This window comes from Geotrypetes seraphini, chromosome 5, assembly GCF_902459505.1.
Source record: "Geotrypetes seraphini chromosome 5, aGeoSer1.1, whole genome shotgun sequence".
Classification (NCBI taxonomy): domain Eukaryota; kingdom Metazoa; phylum Chordata; class Amphibia; order Gymnophiona; family Dermophiidae; genus Geotrypetes; species Geotrypetes seraphini.
The window spans coordinates 234,059,722-234,077,665 of record NC_047088.1 but is presented as its reverse complement, the minus strand read 5'-3'; the positions used below and the strand labels follow the sequence as shown (position 1 = coordinate 234,077,665).

At 43.3% G+C, this 17,944-nt stretch overlaps 1 protein-coding gene across 7 annotated transcripts in view; it reads left to right on the top strand.

The window, feature by feature from the left end:
* THSD7B (thrombospondin type 1 domain containing 7B) overlaps positions 1-17,944 on the top strand; it is a 924,116-nt gene that overhangs the window by 806,766 nt on the left and 99,406 nt on the right. For all 7 annotated transcript variants that reach the window (XM_033944565.1, XM_033944564.1, XM_033944562.1 and 4 more), the window contains one exon: positions 16,684-16,801. In XM_033944565.1, the coding sequence (XP_033800456.1) occupies positions 16,684-16,801 (118 nt within the window). The remainder of the gene's footprint in view (positions 1-16,683; positions 16,802-17,944) is intronic.

Genomic DNA, 17,944 nt, shown 5'->3' with positions numbered 1-17,944 from the left:
AGAGTGGGCAGACTTGATGGGCTTTGGCCCTTTTCTGCCGTCATTTTTCTATGTTTCTATACCATACTCTCCTCTCCTCCTTTCTCATATCTAGCCACAAAGCTTTATAATATTTTAAATTGTATCTGAACTTCTAGTTTCCCTGTGTAGCTTCTGCTTTGCCTAGGCAGTGATTCTCAACCCTGTCCTAGGGATCCCCCCAGCCAGTCAATTTTTCAAGATATCTCTAATGAATATGCATGAGAAAAATTTGCATATAATGGAAGTGACAGGCATGCAAATCTCTCTCATGCATAGTCATTAGGGATATCATGAAAACCCGACTGGCTGGCGGAGTCCCAGGACAGGGTTGAGTACCACTGGCCTAAGGCATTTACCACCACCACCCTCTCCCCCACCTTTTACAAAGCCACGATAGAGGTTTCTACCATGGTCTGGAGCGCTAAATGCGCCGATGTTGCTCCAACTCTCATATGTGTAAATTCAATATTGATAGAGTAGATAATATAAAATCAACATGATTGTACTTCGCTAGCCACTGGAATATTTTTATGGGGAAAAAAAAGCAACTCTAAGCTGTAAAACTTTAGTTCTCATGACAAGAAATAGCATCCGCTTCTGAGTTACTTTAAATAGATTTAGAAAAAAATATAAATATTCAAATTAAGAAATAAAGCATTGCTATGATGAAAAACTGGTGATGGATCCAATTACAATTCAATGCAAAACAACAAACAAAGTAGCAGGTCTGGCTATATTGTCACCAGAAGACTGCAACGATTCCATTAACTCCAGCTTATCCTTGGAGACCTAAGAATGTTCAACTGATCGATACCTTCTCTGGTACTTTTACTTAATGGAGCAAGATATATTCTTGCCTTTGGAGGAACAGACTGTGGAGGTACTTTCAAGATCTCAATTAAATACCTCTTAAATATTTCCAAAGGTAAATGAGGAACATTTATTAGATGCAAATTGTACCATCTCATTGCATTCTCAAGACTTTCCAATTTCCCAAGGGTTAACATAATATCTTTAATAAGGTATTAGAGACATCTTGCTGCTTGGAAATCTTGACTTCAAGAGAATTGACTCTCTCATTGCCTGCCACAAAGCTTGCTCACAAGCCAACATCTGATCTTGAGCTTTCTGGAATTCAAGAGAATAATTCTATAAAGTGAGTGCAAACATTTCCATACCAAATATATATGCATGCAAATGCCAACATTTTGCCTTATCTCTATTCTATAAATATGCATTTCTTACGCACTAGTTCACAAATGTGTGTTGTGACACCTTTCGTGTCATCGGTGCCGCCAGGGGGAGCTAGTTGAGACTTTTCCTCGGTAGAGACCACGTTTGTGAAGAGCAGGTTTAAAAGCAAATAGCTAGGGTTGACAAGCAAGCTCCTGTTGCTTGTCCCTGTAGTAAATTTAATTAAGTCTAGTATAATATTAACCTATCTTAAAAGAGTTAGGGCTAGATTCACTAAGGACACCGATTGTGTCCTGACCAGTTTGTGACCACGTTGCAACTCTGACCCAATTCACGAACCTTACCCCCGATCCGATCCACGCCTGCAAATGAGGGGGAACGACATGCAAAGTAGGATGGACGCAATTCGCAAAACAAGCAACTACTGAGAATCAGTCACTTGTGCAAAAAAACCCTGCTCTCTGTCCCGATTCTCCTGCTCTCTGCCCTGATTCTCCTGCTCTCTGCCACCTCGCTTTCTGCCCCGACTCTCCTGTTCTCGGCTGCCTTGCTCTCTGCCCCGATTATCCTGCTCTTGGCTGCCCTGCTCTCATCCCCAACTCTCCTGCTCATCCCCGCAGTGTGAGCCTGTGGTTTTAACCCAAGGGTATAAAGCGGATTATAACCACGGGTTTGCGAAGTAAAAAAAAAGTTTCCAGCTCTGCCGGACATGGAGGGCCATCGCATGCACAGACCATCTACAGGCAAAGAAGATGGTCTGCTCATGTGTCAGGATCGCTCTCCAGCGATCCATGTGGTTGGTGGGGGGCATTTCTCCAATCGCCCTCATTTGAATAAGGACCCATTGCGGATCAGTCAGCCTGCCACGGATCACACACGGATCGGACACGATCAGGCAGGTTAGTGAATCTGCCCCTTAAAGGAGAGCTAGAGCCCTGTTTGAGGTTAAACTACAGGCACCAGAAGTAGGGTTACCAGATCTCCGGATTTTCCCGGACATGTCCTCATTTTAAGGATAAGTCCAAGGGTCTGGCCGACTTTTCAAAACCTGGCACTTTGGGTTTTGAAAAGCCTCCTCTCAATCGCGTTGGGCAGGAGGCAATTTGCGCATGCTAGGGTGGGACTGGGACAGAGATGGGCGGACCTGGGAGTGGGTCCACGGTGTCCAGATGTTACAATCATAAAATCTGGCAACCCTAACCAGAAGACACTGGGGATTTTCAGCACTGTTCTGAAGCAGCCTTGGCGAGGGGCTGAATGAACAAGAGTTTTCCAGCTGGTGGTAATTAACAGCTAGGCAAACACTTAGAAAGGGGGTGATTAGCCTGGAGAGCAGAGAGAGAGGAAGCCCTGAGGGAAGAGAAAGAGAAGCCTATGTTGGGGACATGCAGGGTGCCAAGCTGACTTGGACCTGCTAGCTTGGAATTGAGACTGACCTAAGCCTGAAGCCTAGCCACCTTGCTCCCAGGTATTATGAAGACATGTTTTGGCACCTGGATTAAATGCAACATTTGCAAAGGAAGTCCCTGAGAATTATGCTGGAATTTGAGCTAAGATGGAAACCTTTTTCCCTTTGGGCTACGAAAAGTTCTGTTTAAACGTTTGTTTGGGAGGCTTATTGCCCACAGAAGGGGGACGAGCAGTAGCTGGAGCAACAGTTTTCATTAAGCAATGAATGAATGAAATCCCTTGATAAGCACCTTGAGTTTAAAAGGTTCACTGCTGTTGGATTGACTCCTGTTTGATAAGCCATCTGAGAAATCTGGATGAAAAGGACTGGGAGTCACACCAAGCACCGGGTCTTCCGTATCCCACGTGCCTAGGCAGTGGCCCAGGCCAGTGGCGTACCTAGGGTATGTGGCACCCGGGGCCCATCATTTTTTGACACCCCCCCCCCCCTCATGAAAAAATTTTTTTTTTTTTTTTTTGCAATAACCATGAAATGGAATAAATGGTCAGAATAGAAACAGGCAGTGAAAATTTTCTTTATTGAACCTCATTTATGTAACCATTATTCCAAACATAACATAACATAAATTATGTCGGAATTGTCATGACATCAGAAGTACATATGGAGTAGTTGCAGGTGATGCTTGGGACAGTTCTGATTATGTTAGTTTGGTTTTATGTGTTTTTTGAATAGAAGGGTTTTTATTTCTTTTTTAAGGTTTGTAGTTTGTGGTCGAGGTCAATAGGTTGTAGAGTTGGGGGTCAAGTGTTGCAGCTCAAATGGCTAGGAGGTTGTCGAACAGTTTTTTTCTTTTGACGTTTTTGGTTGGAGGGTGTGTGAATGGTGCGTGAGTTCTCCTATGTCTGTTTGAAGTGGATTGAATTATTTAGCTGAAGAAATTAGTTACCCCCCCCATTCCACACACATTAATTCTCTTCCATTTTGTTCCCATTATAAAAAAAACACTGATAAGTTCCCAGGAAAAAAATACATTAAAATAAGAAGTGAAAACAAAGGCCCCTACAGATGAGAACATAACATAAGAATAGCCTAACTGGGTCACACCAATGGTCCATCATGCCCAGTAGCCCATTCTCATGGTAGCCAATAGTGCTGGCCCGATTCAGAGAAAAATATTTCATTCGATTCGATTCACCCTGTTGAATCGATTTTCGATTAGATTCACTGTTAATGACACCGCTTTTTAAGTTTAAACAAAGTATAACAATAAATTTCACAACAACAATAAATTTCACAAAGTACTTAAAAAAAAAAAAATCACATTTTTCCATTAAAGCAGTTCTGGAGACATTTGCTTGAACAGTCTTTTTTCCCAGTCCATAAGCAAGCAATATGAAAAAGATTTCCTTAATTATCTACTAAAAACATTTTTGCTATTTACTTTCATTGTACCTAGACTATTATTCAGTAGAAAAAAATTTAGTTTGTTCAATCAAGCAGAACATTCACTCATAGAAGTCCAATGTCCACACAGGATTTGATTGAACAAACCATATTTTTTCTACTGAATAATAGTTTAGGTATACTGAATAGCAAAAATGTTAAAGCCACACAGAAAAGCAGTAAAAGTCAATAGGTTCTCCAAGTGGGAACAACCTGATGTCTCAGCACTTGAGGAAAAGACCACGTAATAATGTTTATAAGATAAATCATATAAATGATTATACTGAAGCAGGGTGTCCTCAGCGTGAGAGGTAAGCGAGAGGAGAGAATTCTCCAGTGCTTTACACAATAAGGCTCCTCTGCCTGCAGTGCACACCATCATAGGACACCTCAGGTGTGCTCAAATTAATCAATGTGATAAATTAAACAGTGATAAACAATTGGTCAATCACAAGAGTGCAAGATCAAACAGGTTGTTCCCACTCAGAGAACCTATTGACTTTACTGCTTTTCTGTGTGAGTAGATAATTAAGCAAATTTCTGATAGCCTACAGAACTGATTCTCACCTTCCATCCCCAGCCCCCAAGACTTACCAGACCCCCCCTGCCGATGCATTTACTTACTGCCTGAACTGGATATTAAATCGTGGGGAAGAGAGGAGAAATGCGGGGAAAAGAGCCAGCCAAAACTAGTATTTGTTGCTGCTGAGTGCACCAATCCAGGGCAAGCAGACGCTTCCCCCATGTCTTAATAACAGACAATGGACTTTTCCTCCAGGAATTGTCCAAACCTTTCTTAAAACCAGCTACGCTATCTACTTTTAACATAACTTCTGGCCACTTCATTTTTAAGCTTAGATCTTTCCTTCCAAACAGAGACCTTGCTAGATGTCAAATACAGCACAAGGTAACTTCACATGGACTTAACTGTGCAGGAAATGAATCTCCTCATACACCCACCATATAGTGCAAAAATGTGCAAAGGTCTGTTTTTTTCTTTCGATCACTACATAGCCTAATGCCACACAAGCAGCGCTGTTACAAACATATTCTGAAGGTCAATGCTAAGGTTGACAAAGTTTCCTTCCTTGGACCAGAAGGAGATACTGACAAACCACTGGAAGAGATTCTAAAACAACTACCCAGAAATAACACCCAAAGACCCACTCAGTGTGTGAACCAGTTGAGTGGAGTGGACTAACTGGGGGTGGAAATGGGCCCAGAGTTTGCTCAGCAGAATTTCCCAGACTACCTCTTCCTCTCAACACACTGACATGCTACCACCACCACCAACACTAGGAACACCTCACCGAGTATGCCAGCAATGCTTATAAACTTTATAAAACACATTATTATATTTTCTTATAAAGCATATATTTTAACTGAACTCAGCCTTGCCATTCACAAAAATAGAAAAGTTCCCATTTCAAGCTGTCTCATGTACACTTTTCAAATCTAACATATTGTAATCACAAAACAGAAAATAAAATTATTTTTTCTACCTTTTGTTCTCTGATCAATATCAAATCTTGTTGGTCCCAGGCTCTTGTTGTCTTGCTTGCCAGGGTCTCCTTTCTCCGTGCTAACCATCCGTCTGCCATCTCTGTTCTCCCCTTCCGTTTCCCTTCCCTCTCCCGGAGATCTGGCATCTTTCCTTTTTTTGTCTCCATCCACAGATTCACCTTTTCTCAACTCCCCACCACCCCAGGATCCACCATCTCTCCCTTTCTGTTCCCAACTATCCTCCTATCCAGTACCTCTATCCCCCCTCCACACCATCCCCTGTTTCCAAGTTCTCTCCCTTTCTGTTCCTTCCCTCCCTAACTCCCATTATGCACCATCTCTCTCCCACTCCTCTGTTTTTAGACCCATTATTTCTAACCCCCAAAGTCTGGCATATGCACGTATCTTTGAACCCCCCCTTCCCTCTCTCCCTCTGTGTACTTTTACACCAGGACCCCCCCTCCCCCGAAGGTCTGTCCCCCCCTCAGAAGGGCTACACCCCACCCCTGAAGACCTGCAACCCCCCGAAGGACTTTACCTCCCACCCGAAGGTCTGTCCCCCTCTGAACGCCTAAACCCCACCCCTGAAGGCCTGCACCCTCCCCGAAGGATTGTACCCCCCACCCGAAGGTCTGTCCCCCCTGAAGGCCTGCACCCATCCCGAAGGCCTGCACCCACCCCGAATGCCTGCACCCACCCCGAAGGCCTGCACCCACCCCGAAGGCCTGCACCCCCGAAGGCCTGTCCCCCCCCCTTGAAGGCCTGACCCCCCCTTGAAGGCCTGCCTGCTTGTCCCCCCTTGAAGGCCTATCCCACCCTTAAAGTCTGCCTGTCCCAACCCCCTTGTAGGCCTGTCCCCCCTTAAAGGTCTGCCTGTCCCACCCCCTATGTAGGCCTGTCCCCCCCCTTGAAGGCCTGACCCCCCCTTGAAGGCCTGCCTGCTTGTCCCCCCTTGAAGGCCTGTCCCCCCCTTGAAGGTTGGCACCCCCCCAAAGGCCTGCACCCCCTTGAAGGCCTGTCCCACCCCCTTGTAGGCCTGTCCCCCCCTTGAAGGCCTGCCTGCTTGTCCCCCCTTGAAGGCCTGTCCCCCCCCTTGAAGGCCTGCACCCCCCCTTGAAGGTTGGCACCCCCCCCAAAGGCCTGCACCCCCTTGAAGGCCTTCCCACCCCCTTGTAGGCCTGTCCCCCCCTTGAAGGCCTGCCTGCCTGTCCCCCCCCTTGGAAGGCCGTGCACCCCACTTGAAGGTCTGCACCCCCCCGAAGGCCTGCACCCCCCCGAAGGCCTGTCCCCCCCACTTGAAGGCCTGCCTGCCTGTCCCCCCCCTTGAAGGCCTGCACCCCCTTGAAAGGTCGGCACCCTCCCCCTGAAGCATGCACCCCCCCTGAAGGCCTGTCCCCCCTTGAAGGCCATGTCCCCCCCCTTGTAGGCCTGCACCCCCCTTGTAGGCCTGTCCCCCCCCCCTTGTAGGCCTGTCCCCCCCCCTTGAAGGCCTGCCTGCCTGTCCCCCCCCTTGAAGGCCTGCACCCCCTTGAAGGTCTGCACCCCCCCCCGAAGACCTGCACCCCCCCCTGAAGGCCTAGCCTGCCTGCCTGTCACCCCCCCTCCCCCTTGAAAGTCTGCCTGCCCGCCCGCCCACCCCCACCCTGAAGGCCTGATGCCCCGACCCACCCCGAAGGACCATTCGCCCCCCTGGCCTCCCCGCACTACCTATGAAGCAGCCGCAGCAGGATCGCGACGTCAGCTATCTTTGCACTGCTTAGGAGCTGCTTCCTGCGCCGGGCTACCTTAAGCTACTGCCCCCCCCACGCCCGAAGGACCGCTCGCCCTCACTGACCTTCCAGCACACCTATGAAGCAGCCCGCAGCAGGATCGCGACGTCAGCAATCCCTCAGCTGCTTGGGCGCGCTTCCTGCGCCGCGGTCCCGCCCCCTCCTCTGACGGTCAGAGGAGGGACGGGACCGCGGCGCAGGAAGCAGCGCCCAAGCAGCTGAGGGATTGCTGACGTCGCGATCCTGCTGCGGGCTGCTTCAAAGGTGTGCTGGAAGGTCAGTGGGGCGAGCGGTCCTTCGGGCGTGGGGGGGGGACTGATGCGGCAAGGCCGGGAACACCCCCTCAGGGCTGGTACCCGGGGCGGCCCGCCCCCCCCCGCCCCCACCTAGGTACGCCACTGGCCCAGGCTGCCACAGTGTAAACATAGACGGAGCATGGGTGAAACTTGCACTTGCATTGAGTACTTTGATATGCATGTGTATCTGGCATTTAAGCCCTGATTCTATAAAAAGTGTTTGTAGTTAGGCGCTTAGTTCGGTGCGTTTAGCTGATCTAGGTGACTAATTTAATTTTTTTAATTGGTTCAATTGGTTCTGTTAATTGAACAGTACCATTAAAACAATGATTAAAAATTAAATTTTGGGTAGGCACCTACCATATAAGCTCTACACCGAGGCATCTACCAGGGCCTGCCTGAAAGTGGATGTGATTAAGGGGCGGAGCTTGGGTGTGGAATGAATGAGGCGCTGGTATTTAAGGCAAAGAAAACCCTGGTCTAATATACCGGCGCCTAAGAATGCCTGACCAAACATCACTGCTGGTTTGTCTCGTTACAACTATATTATACCATGTCTTCTTTGTTTAAAATGGTTGACAATGGAATTTAGAATCAACATTAAGATTATGTTGCTGATTCAGAAAGTGTTGAAATTTGATGCACTGCAGTGTGGAACATATAGAATCCTGTAATAAAATGCACGGCAATGTGGAAAGTGTGGAATCCTGTAAGATCACTGAGGTCAGTAAGTTCCTTCCTGCTGGAAGTTCAATTGACGATTCTAATACTCTTTGAAGAGACTAGGAATAGTGCCTTATTGATTTCTGGGTCAAGGGAGTCCGATTCCTATGAGACTGAGAACTTTATCTGCTACGGTTTCTTTGAAGAAGCAGTTGAAAGGTTATCTATTCACAGCAGCATTTGGTACATAGCATATAACAATCTTCTATATTATAACTGAGCTAAAATAGTAATGTTAAATTTGTACTGTAATGTTTTTCAGTGTGATGTAGAGTGGGACTGCATGCAAGACTTTGGGGCTCATTTTTGAAACAGAAAAATGTCCAAAAAAGACACAAAGCATTTTTTTCCCCAAAAAAACGTTCAGATTGTTATTTTTGAATCTAATATCTAAGACTTTTTCTATACAGTTTATCTAAATCTTAGCCGGGAAGGGGGAGGGGGCTTGTTGAGAGCATACTTTGGGTGGTATTAGGGCAGGCTTATGATTTGGACATTTTTCTGCACTAATGTCCAGGGCATAAAATAAGTTGTTTTTGTCTAGACCTGTTTTAATAATGACTAAAAGGTTGCCCCAATTGACTATTGGAGGGATAGAATGTTGACACCCCCCCCTCCCCCAAACATTGATAGTAACAATTTTTTAAGGTACATCAGAAGCAGGAAACCTGTGAGGGAATCCAGCTCTTAACTGAAAAAAATAAAAATTAATTGAGAGATCGGCGCAATTCTACAAAAGGCAGGCGCCTCTTGCATGGCATCTAGCGTTGCCTAATACCAAACTAGGCCTTTATAGGGGTGGAGAGTGACCCTGGCCTTCATTACAAGCACCTAGGTTTTGTGTCAGGTGCTCCTAAGCATGATTCTGTAATTGGCACTTAAGTGTGATTCACACAGAAAATGCAGGAGATACTACCTTAGACACTTTAATATGGAGAGAAGTATATTAAATATCCTGTGATACTGTGTTTAGACTATACCTTCTATAATCACAGTTAAACTTACAATTAAATATAATTACTTAAATATTGTGAAAATCTCAGACCCTAAACCCGTGACTGGTGATTTCACCAAACTGGGGTTCATTAGGGGACCATCATTGTTTTTCACTGTCCCCGCAACCATCCACCAAAAGATTCTATAAATACCAGATAGACAACACTTCTCTGTAAATGGGATGGTATGATGTCGGTAATGAGCCTCAGCGGTGAATAAATAATCTAGTGCTTGTAGTGTGTTAAAAACAATCACTGTTGTTCCTTCGTGATATTTCCTTGTCCCCCCAACTCGAGTTTCGAAAAACTTCCTTCTTCAGGGAAAGACTAAATCTCATACTATTACCGGCTCCACGACTCGGCTGGAACAGTAAGCTGGGCTGAAGTGCAAGCACTAGATTACACACTACAAGCACTAGATTATTTATTCACCGCTGAGGCTCATTACCGACATCATACCATCCCATTTACAGATAAGTGTTGTCTATCTGGTATTTATAGAATCTTTTGGTGGATGGTTGCGGGGACAGTGAAAAACAATGATGGTCCCCTAATGAACCCCAGTTTGGTGAAATCACCAGTCACGGGTTTAGAGTCTGAGATTTTCACAATATTTAAGTAATTATATTTAATTGTAAGTTTATCTGTGATTATAGAAGGTATAGGAGATACTACCTTGACAGGACGTGAAAGCAGATGGAAAACAATGAAGGTGACTGATTGTATGATACGTATATGTAATTTTATGTGATTCTACTATGTTTTTAATATTATGTTTCGAGACTCCTGAGGCAGGTCCACTTGTGGTCAAAACACGAACGTGTCGAAGTCTTTTTATTCAATAAACGAGATTGAACATCAATCAGTCACCTTCGTTGTTTTTCTGCTGCTTAACTTTAGGTGCCTATCTTTAGGTGCCAATTACAGAATCTGACCTAGAATGAACACCCCACATGTGTGCCTCTAGGGCAGGGCTGCCCAAGTCTGGTCCTTGAGATCTAATCTAATCTTTTATTTGTGCGTCATTCATACCTATACAGGCTCAAGGTGACAGTAAAGAGAGGTAAGAGGGGAGAGAAAGAGGAGGGAGATAGAGGAGGTGGATAGGTAAGAGGGAGAGAAAGGGGAGAGAGGAGGAAGGGAAAGGGAGAGAAGAGAGGGTAAAGGAAATTAAGTATCGAACAGATGGGTTTTTAGTTTTCCTCGGAAGATGATGTGGCAAGATTTAGTTCTAGTCTTTTCTGTAAGGCCATTCCAAGTTTTGACTCCTAGGAAGGTAAGCATGGAGTGGAAAACTCGTTTATAGTGAAGATCTTTAGTGGATGGGAGATTTAGTAGCATCCGGTTGAGGGTTCTGTGGGAAGTAGATCATGCTATTGAGAAGAGTTGAATGAGTGGGGCTGCAGAGTTTCCATAAAGTATGCGGTGAATGATGCAAGATATTTTGAATGTTATTCGTGATGGGATGGGTAGCCAGTGCATTTGTTTGATGAAGGTTGTGCCCAAGTCCAGTCCTCGAGATCTACTTGCAAGCCAGGTTTTCTGGAAATCCGCAATGAATATGCATGAGAGAGATTTGCCTGCACTGCCTTCTTGGTATGCAAATCTCTATCATACATATTCATTGTGGATATCCAGAAAACCTGGCCTGCCAGTAGATCTCGAGGACCGGACTCTAGGGCATATTTTTTCCTATCTCTTCACTTATAGGAACTAGGGTTCCTCTGGGTTTATCCCATGCTTTTATAAATCCGTTCATGCAGAAGAGCATACCAAGTAACCACCATCCTTTCTAGGAAAAAATGATTCCCCGACATTGATCCTGAATCTGTCCCCTTGGAGCTTCACATTATGAATCTTCAATCTACAATTTTCTTTGCACTGATAAAGTCTCTTGTGCATTATTACAGCTTTCATGTAGTTAAATGTCTCTGTGTATTGGAGAAGCATTTGTGGAAGGCTGGCTTCCTCCAGCTTCATTTTATTTTTTAGAAGCCTTCATCTTTCACGTTTGCTCTGAGTGTTCTGCAACACACTAGGCTATAGCACACTATTTTTTATATTTGATTTATGTTTTATGAAAGTATGTTATTTTTATGAGTGTTTTGTTGTAACTCGCTCAGAATTGTAGAATGTTAGCGAGAAAAGAAATTTTTTAAATAAATAAAAAATAAATATGTAAAATCTGAACAAAAAACGATTAAAAAGAATGAAAAGAATATAGGCAGCCTTTTATCATCTTTTGATTATTTTACCAGTTAGCTTTTGTTTATTGACAGACTATTCAAACAGAGTGTAGATATAGGGCTCTTTTACGAAGGCGCGGAATAGCGCGTGCTAAAATGCTGCACATGCCGCTACCGCCTCCTCTTGAGGAACCTAAAGTTAGGCTATAGCTTGCGCTAATCTGGTGCATGCGCTAAAAACGCTCCCGCACCTTCGTAATAGGAGCCCATAGGCTAGTGGTTAGGGAAGGAGACTGACGAGAAATCGGGCTTTAAATGCCATTGGTGGTTCCTGGGCAAATTGCTTAACCCTGCATTATCTCAGACACAAATGTAGAAGTGCTTTTACTACAGCACATTAGATTTAGCACTTGCCATGCCTTAACGCAGGGGTAGGAGAGTCGGAACCAGATTAGGTTTTCAGGATATCTGCAATGAATATGTATGAGATGGATTTTCATGCACTGCCTCCTTGAGATGCAAATCTATCTCATGCATATTTATTGTGGATATCCTGAAAACCTGACCTGGCTCCCGTTCTCGAGGACAGGAATTGCCTACCCCTGCCTTAACACAAGACCTTAACATGTAGTAGGTGCAAATGTGGTGCAACAACTATTGGGGGAATGCCCAGCATATCCTTTTGCTGTTTCTGCGTAAAAATGTCCATTAGCATGTGGTACTCTGAGCACAATTAGTGGGAATGCCCACAGCACTTCCTGTTTAGGAAGTGCTATTGTAAGTGAACCCACGTTAATTGCACAATTGCTGTTTAGTGTATAGCATGTGCCATGTGCTACTCGCAATTTGTTCTCCATGCCCACGATCTACCCATGCCCCCTCCTAGTTACGTCAAACTCTCTTAAAATATGAATCTCTGCATGCTAGCCATCGCAATAATGCAAAAAAATAGTTGCTGCACATGGATGGTAGCAGTTAACATGTACAACTTCACGCATTGCCAGTTCTATAAACGGTGCCTAAAACATAGATGTCAAGGAAGACGGCGCATAGCACATGGCAATCGTGAGTTATGCATCGTTCATAGAGCCATGCCTAGTGGGGCCTAAATTGCACTTAGGCACTGGTGGGTATCAAAACCTTAGATGCCCCTTATTTATGCCAGGATTTTCTTGGCACCTACACATAAAATACAGCTATGATCTGCCTTTAATCAAGCCCACTTTCTGATAGGCACCTTGGCCTAGCTGAAAGTGATAGGCTCCCACTAAGTAAGGATGCTAGAAAGCAATTAATTTTAATTTAAGCCAATTAAGCCTGTTATTAACACCAATTAAGCTTTTAAAAAAATTAAAGTTAGAATCTAGATAGGCTAGGCACACCTTTTCAGACAAATTTGATCCATTTCCTTGACTGGGTGACCAGAGAATTGTATAGAAGGCATGCTCTAGATGTGGTATATTTAGATTTTAGCAAAGCCTTCAACAGTGTTACAGGCACTTAATAAATAAGCTAAGTGCCCTTGGTATGGGCCCCAAAGTGACAAACTGGATCTACTGGTTGAGTGGAAGATGACAGAGGGTAGTGGTCAGTGGAGATCGCTCTGAGGAAAGTGATGTTGTTTTTAACATTTTGTAAGCGATATTGCTGTTGGATAAGATTTGCCTCTTTGTGGATGATACCAAAATAGAGTAGACACGCCTGTTGGTGTGAATAACATGAGGAAGGACCTAGCTAAGATTTAATGCTATGAAATGCAAGATCATGCATTTGGGCTGCAAAAGCCCGAGGGAATGGTACAGTTTAGAGGGTGAAGAATTTTTGTGCATGAAAGAGGAGCGGGAAATGGGTGTGGTAGTATGTAATGATCCAAAAGTGATCAAACGGGTTGAAAAGGCAACGGTGAAAACTAGAAGGATGCTAGGGTGCATAGGGAAAAAGAAGGAATTGATGCTGCTCTGTAAGACTCTGTTGAGACCTCAATTCTGAAGACTGCACCTTCAAAAAGATAAAAGCAGGACAGAGTCAGTTCAGAGGAAGGCTACTAAAATGGATGATGATCTTCATCATAAGGCTTATGGGGATAGACTTAAAGATCTATATATGATAGAGACTTTTAAGTACCTATGTGGCATAAATGCATATGAGGCAAATCTCTTTTATTTGAATGGAATGAGAGGGCATAGGATGAAGTTAAGAGGTGATAAGCTCAGGAGTAATCTAAGAAAATACTATTTTTCAGAAAGGGTGGAATAGTCTCCCAGTAGAAGTGATGGAAACGAGCGTGGGACATGCACATGGGATCTCTTAGGGAGAGGAGGCGATAGCGGATACTGCAGATGGGTAGACCGGTTGGGCCATTTGACCTTTATCTGCCATCACGTTTCTATGTTCCTACCTAACTTTAAGCGTCTCTTATAGAACCTGGGACTATCAGCCTAACATATCTTTTTTTTACGAAAGGGCTCCTTAGATTGTAAACTCTACAGAAAAAAAAAAAACCTATAGCACCTGAATATAACTTGCCCTTAAGCTTCTACTGGAAAAATGTGAGCCAAATATGATTTTCCCTTTTTTTTTTTAAATCCTGTTTCTCATCTCTTATTTATCTTTTGGTGTCCAGCTACCATTTCATCTTTCTTGCTGGCAGGCGTGAGATGCACATAATTTCTCTCTACAACTACTGTCTGTGGTGTCAACTAGCTGTGTGACAAAACCTCTGCACCATGTAACTTGCTGTATTTCTTTCTTTAAACCTATAAGTGCTACATGTCACATTCTGTCTTCTGCCGTGCTTCAGTAGACCAGCAGCTAGAATTCATTATGGCTTCCTGAGCATCAGTTTTCAACCCAGCAATAAAATAATACTCCAGTATGTTACATGGGGATAACTTTAAACACTTTTTAGTATTTTATTATTTACTAAGACATTTTGAAGTATATGTGTAGAGAGCAATATTGTTAATACTAGGACTGTACCAAATATTCATATATTCAAATATATTATTCCTGTTTGGCTGAATAGTGATTTAGATTCAAATGTGAATAATCTGGGGCTCTACTGTGCTAAATCTTGTTGAAATAAACACTTGGAAACTCGTAATAAAAAAAACAAATACGTCTAAAAATCCACCAAAATTGGCACTTGGACGACCTTAAAGACAGATCATCCGAGTGCCGATAATCGAAATGGTTTGTAGATGTATCTAAAAACAGCTTAGGCCTTTTCAGTGCCACTTTACGCCCAGAGCTGAAAGGGGCATTTTAGGAGTAGTGATGAGGGCGGGATTTGGGCGGGACATGGCAGACCTAGACTTAGTCTAAACAAAAGTTTAATGAGACTGCGTAGACAGAACTTATACATAGTGACTTAGGTGATCTAAAAACAGGTCTAAATGCCCAGAAGGTATCCAAAGTGACCAGATAACCACTGCAGATACAAAGTCCAGATCCCCCCCCCCAACCCCCCCAGTGATAATTTGGCTTTGTTGGAACTTGTGCAGAACTATTGGTATGAGAGGAGTTGGAGAATAAGCATGAATGAAATGACCAACCTATAGAATCGTCAGGACATCCAGGAAAATCGAACAGAAGAATGGAAGCTTCACACTCTCCTCGCTGATAAAAGGTCAATCTGAGGCATACTGAACATGGCGCCGTGGCATCTTAAATACTCACGAGCAACCAACAGCGCCATGCTCAGTACACTGATCCAGCAGAGGAAGAGATCACTTCTAAGTAGGCTATGTATTTCGGTGTTTGAGGTTAAATTGTTCCCGTAATGGTTTACATTGAAAAATCATTTATTGCAGGTTCGCATTTGAAGGTTTAAGTGGCCCTGAAGAAGTGGTGCTACACCACGAAACGATCATTGGTCTTGTTAATTTAAACCTCTCACTAACAATACATAGAACTTAATAGTAGTATTTTTCCTGCGATTATAGAGGGACAAACGTTTTTTATGCCCATGATGTGCTTTGAGTAGAGTTACAATATAACGGACTCACTGCAAACTTGAGACTTTTTCTTTCGTCTTTCCAAGCGCGGTGACGTTTCTGTTTTTGTATAGTAGAGAGTGTGAAATTGTAATGGATATTTTTCCTCCACTTCTTATTTTTGTTAGCTGCATCAGTCTAAACATGATACTCACTATCTTGATGCCAGCTCATGCAATACATCAGTCATATTGTATATCAATCTTCAAAGTGACATTTAACTTATACCCCCTTTAAGAACTGAAAAGATAACATTCTGCATATTCTTTGCTAGTTTGAGGACTAGAGGAGTAGCCTAATGGTTTGTACAGCAGACTGAGGTCCCTATATTTCATATAAGGCCCGATTCTATATGTAGCATCTAAAAATTCAGCAATGATCATAACAGCATTAAGCATGATTCTATAAAAGGCACATGCCGTTTATAGACTCACACATGGGGGGAATTCATGAAAGGGCATTAGGTGTGTTAACACGCTCAATCACATTAACATGCGCTAACTGCTAAAGATGTCCATAGAATATAATCGGTGTCTTTAACAGTTAGCGTGTGCAAAAGCGCCTAATCGCCCTTTCATGAATCCCCCCCTCCCCTTTAGTGGTCATACAGAGCATAATATTTAGGCCAAGAGAAACCCAGCCTAAATAACTGTGCCTAAGCTGTGCATGGATCAGGCATATTCTATAACAGTGCGCGTAACTTTTAGGAATGCCCACGATCCACCCATGCTCCTCCCCAGGCCACACCCCCTTTTGAGATTCAAGTACTAGAGTTGACATGCACCACTTTATAAAATGTGCCTACGACATTGTGTGCATGACTTCTAATTAGTGCCAGTTAGTATCAATTAATTGTGAGGTGTTAATTGCTAATTATTGGGATGCTGATCTTTGTAAATTGTTTTCCCTCTCCTCATCATACATGCATTTCAATTGGGTTTTCAGGATTTCCCCAATGAATATGCATTGAAAGCAGTACATGCAAATAGACCTCATGTATATTCATTGGGGAAATCCTGAAACCCCGATTGGATTGATGGAATATTCTTTTCCAAGATTGCTTTAGGCATTGGGGTTGGAGGTCTTATTTAAGGTACCATAATTTTTCATGCAATTTCTTTTTTTTTTAAATTCCTTGCTTTTAAAGGTGAATTCGGGGAAGCCCATGAAGATGAGCCTTCATTGCCTTGTAGAATGTGCAGTTGACTGCCAGCTTTCTCTGTGGTCTCCATGGTCACAGTGTTCACAGACTTGTGGTGCTGGTGGTAAGTAAAGGACATGTCATATATAATGCAGAGGGAAACTCATGAGGCCTTTTTACTAAATGGCAGGAAAAATGCCAATGTACACTGTAGGCACCTAACTTTAGGTGCACTTTATATAATTGGGGGGTAAGTGCTTGCGTGTTAATTGTTTTCAGTGGCTACATGCTAATGCTAACATTAGTGCACTGCCAGAAAAAGATATAACTGGAAACAGGTCAACTTTATGGCCATGCTAAAATTGACTTATGGCTCCTTTTACGAAGGTGCGCTAGCGTTTTTATTGCACGCACCGGATTAGCGTGCGCTAGCCGAAAATCTACTGCCTGCTTAAAAGGAGGTGGTAGCGGCTAGCGCACGTGGCAATTTAGCTTGCGCTATTCTGCGCGTTAAGCCCCTAGCGCATAGGCCCTAAGTAAGCAGGAAAGTAACATATTAGGACCCGCTAAGCCCATTTACTAGCACATCTTAATAAAAGACCCCTATGAAATAACAAACAGATACAAAATTTGTTTTATTTTAGTCAATCCATGTGAAAAAAAATCAGAAATTTTTTTTTGCATTTAAAATTTATTATTTGACCTAGTTATGCTGTAGAAGGTTATTTTGTGTGTAAATTTGTGTTTTTATAGTTTCTATTGAAAATTTTGATGACCCTTGATGAAGACTTATTCCGAATCTTGGCCAAGTTGGGTCTGGCTTCAATAAAATATTACATTTGCATCCTTCGTTGTCCCTCTTCCTTGGACCACCTTTGCTGTTTTTATATCCTTCTTGTTTCTGCAGAGATTACATCCCTGTTTTCTTTGTGAAAGTTATTTTGGAAGCAATTCAAGTTTTGAGCATGTCCCGTTGAGTATTAAGAGAGAATGGCTTTATATATTTGTATGGACGGGTTAAATGTTACCTGTTGAGGAGGATACTAAGATCTTCACAGTCCTTCTTTATGAGAAACATAGTAACACAGTAAATGACAGCAGATAAAATCAGTATGGTCAATCTAGTCCAGAAGGTAGCTAGCTAGAGAAAAGAGAAGACATTTCCAAACAGGATCTTTTCAGTAAAGGAACTGAATTAATGACAAGGAAAATTTAGAACATTCCTTAAGAAAAACAATATTTTTCTGTTTGGGGGGGAGGATAGTAG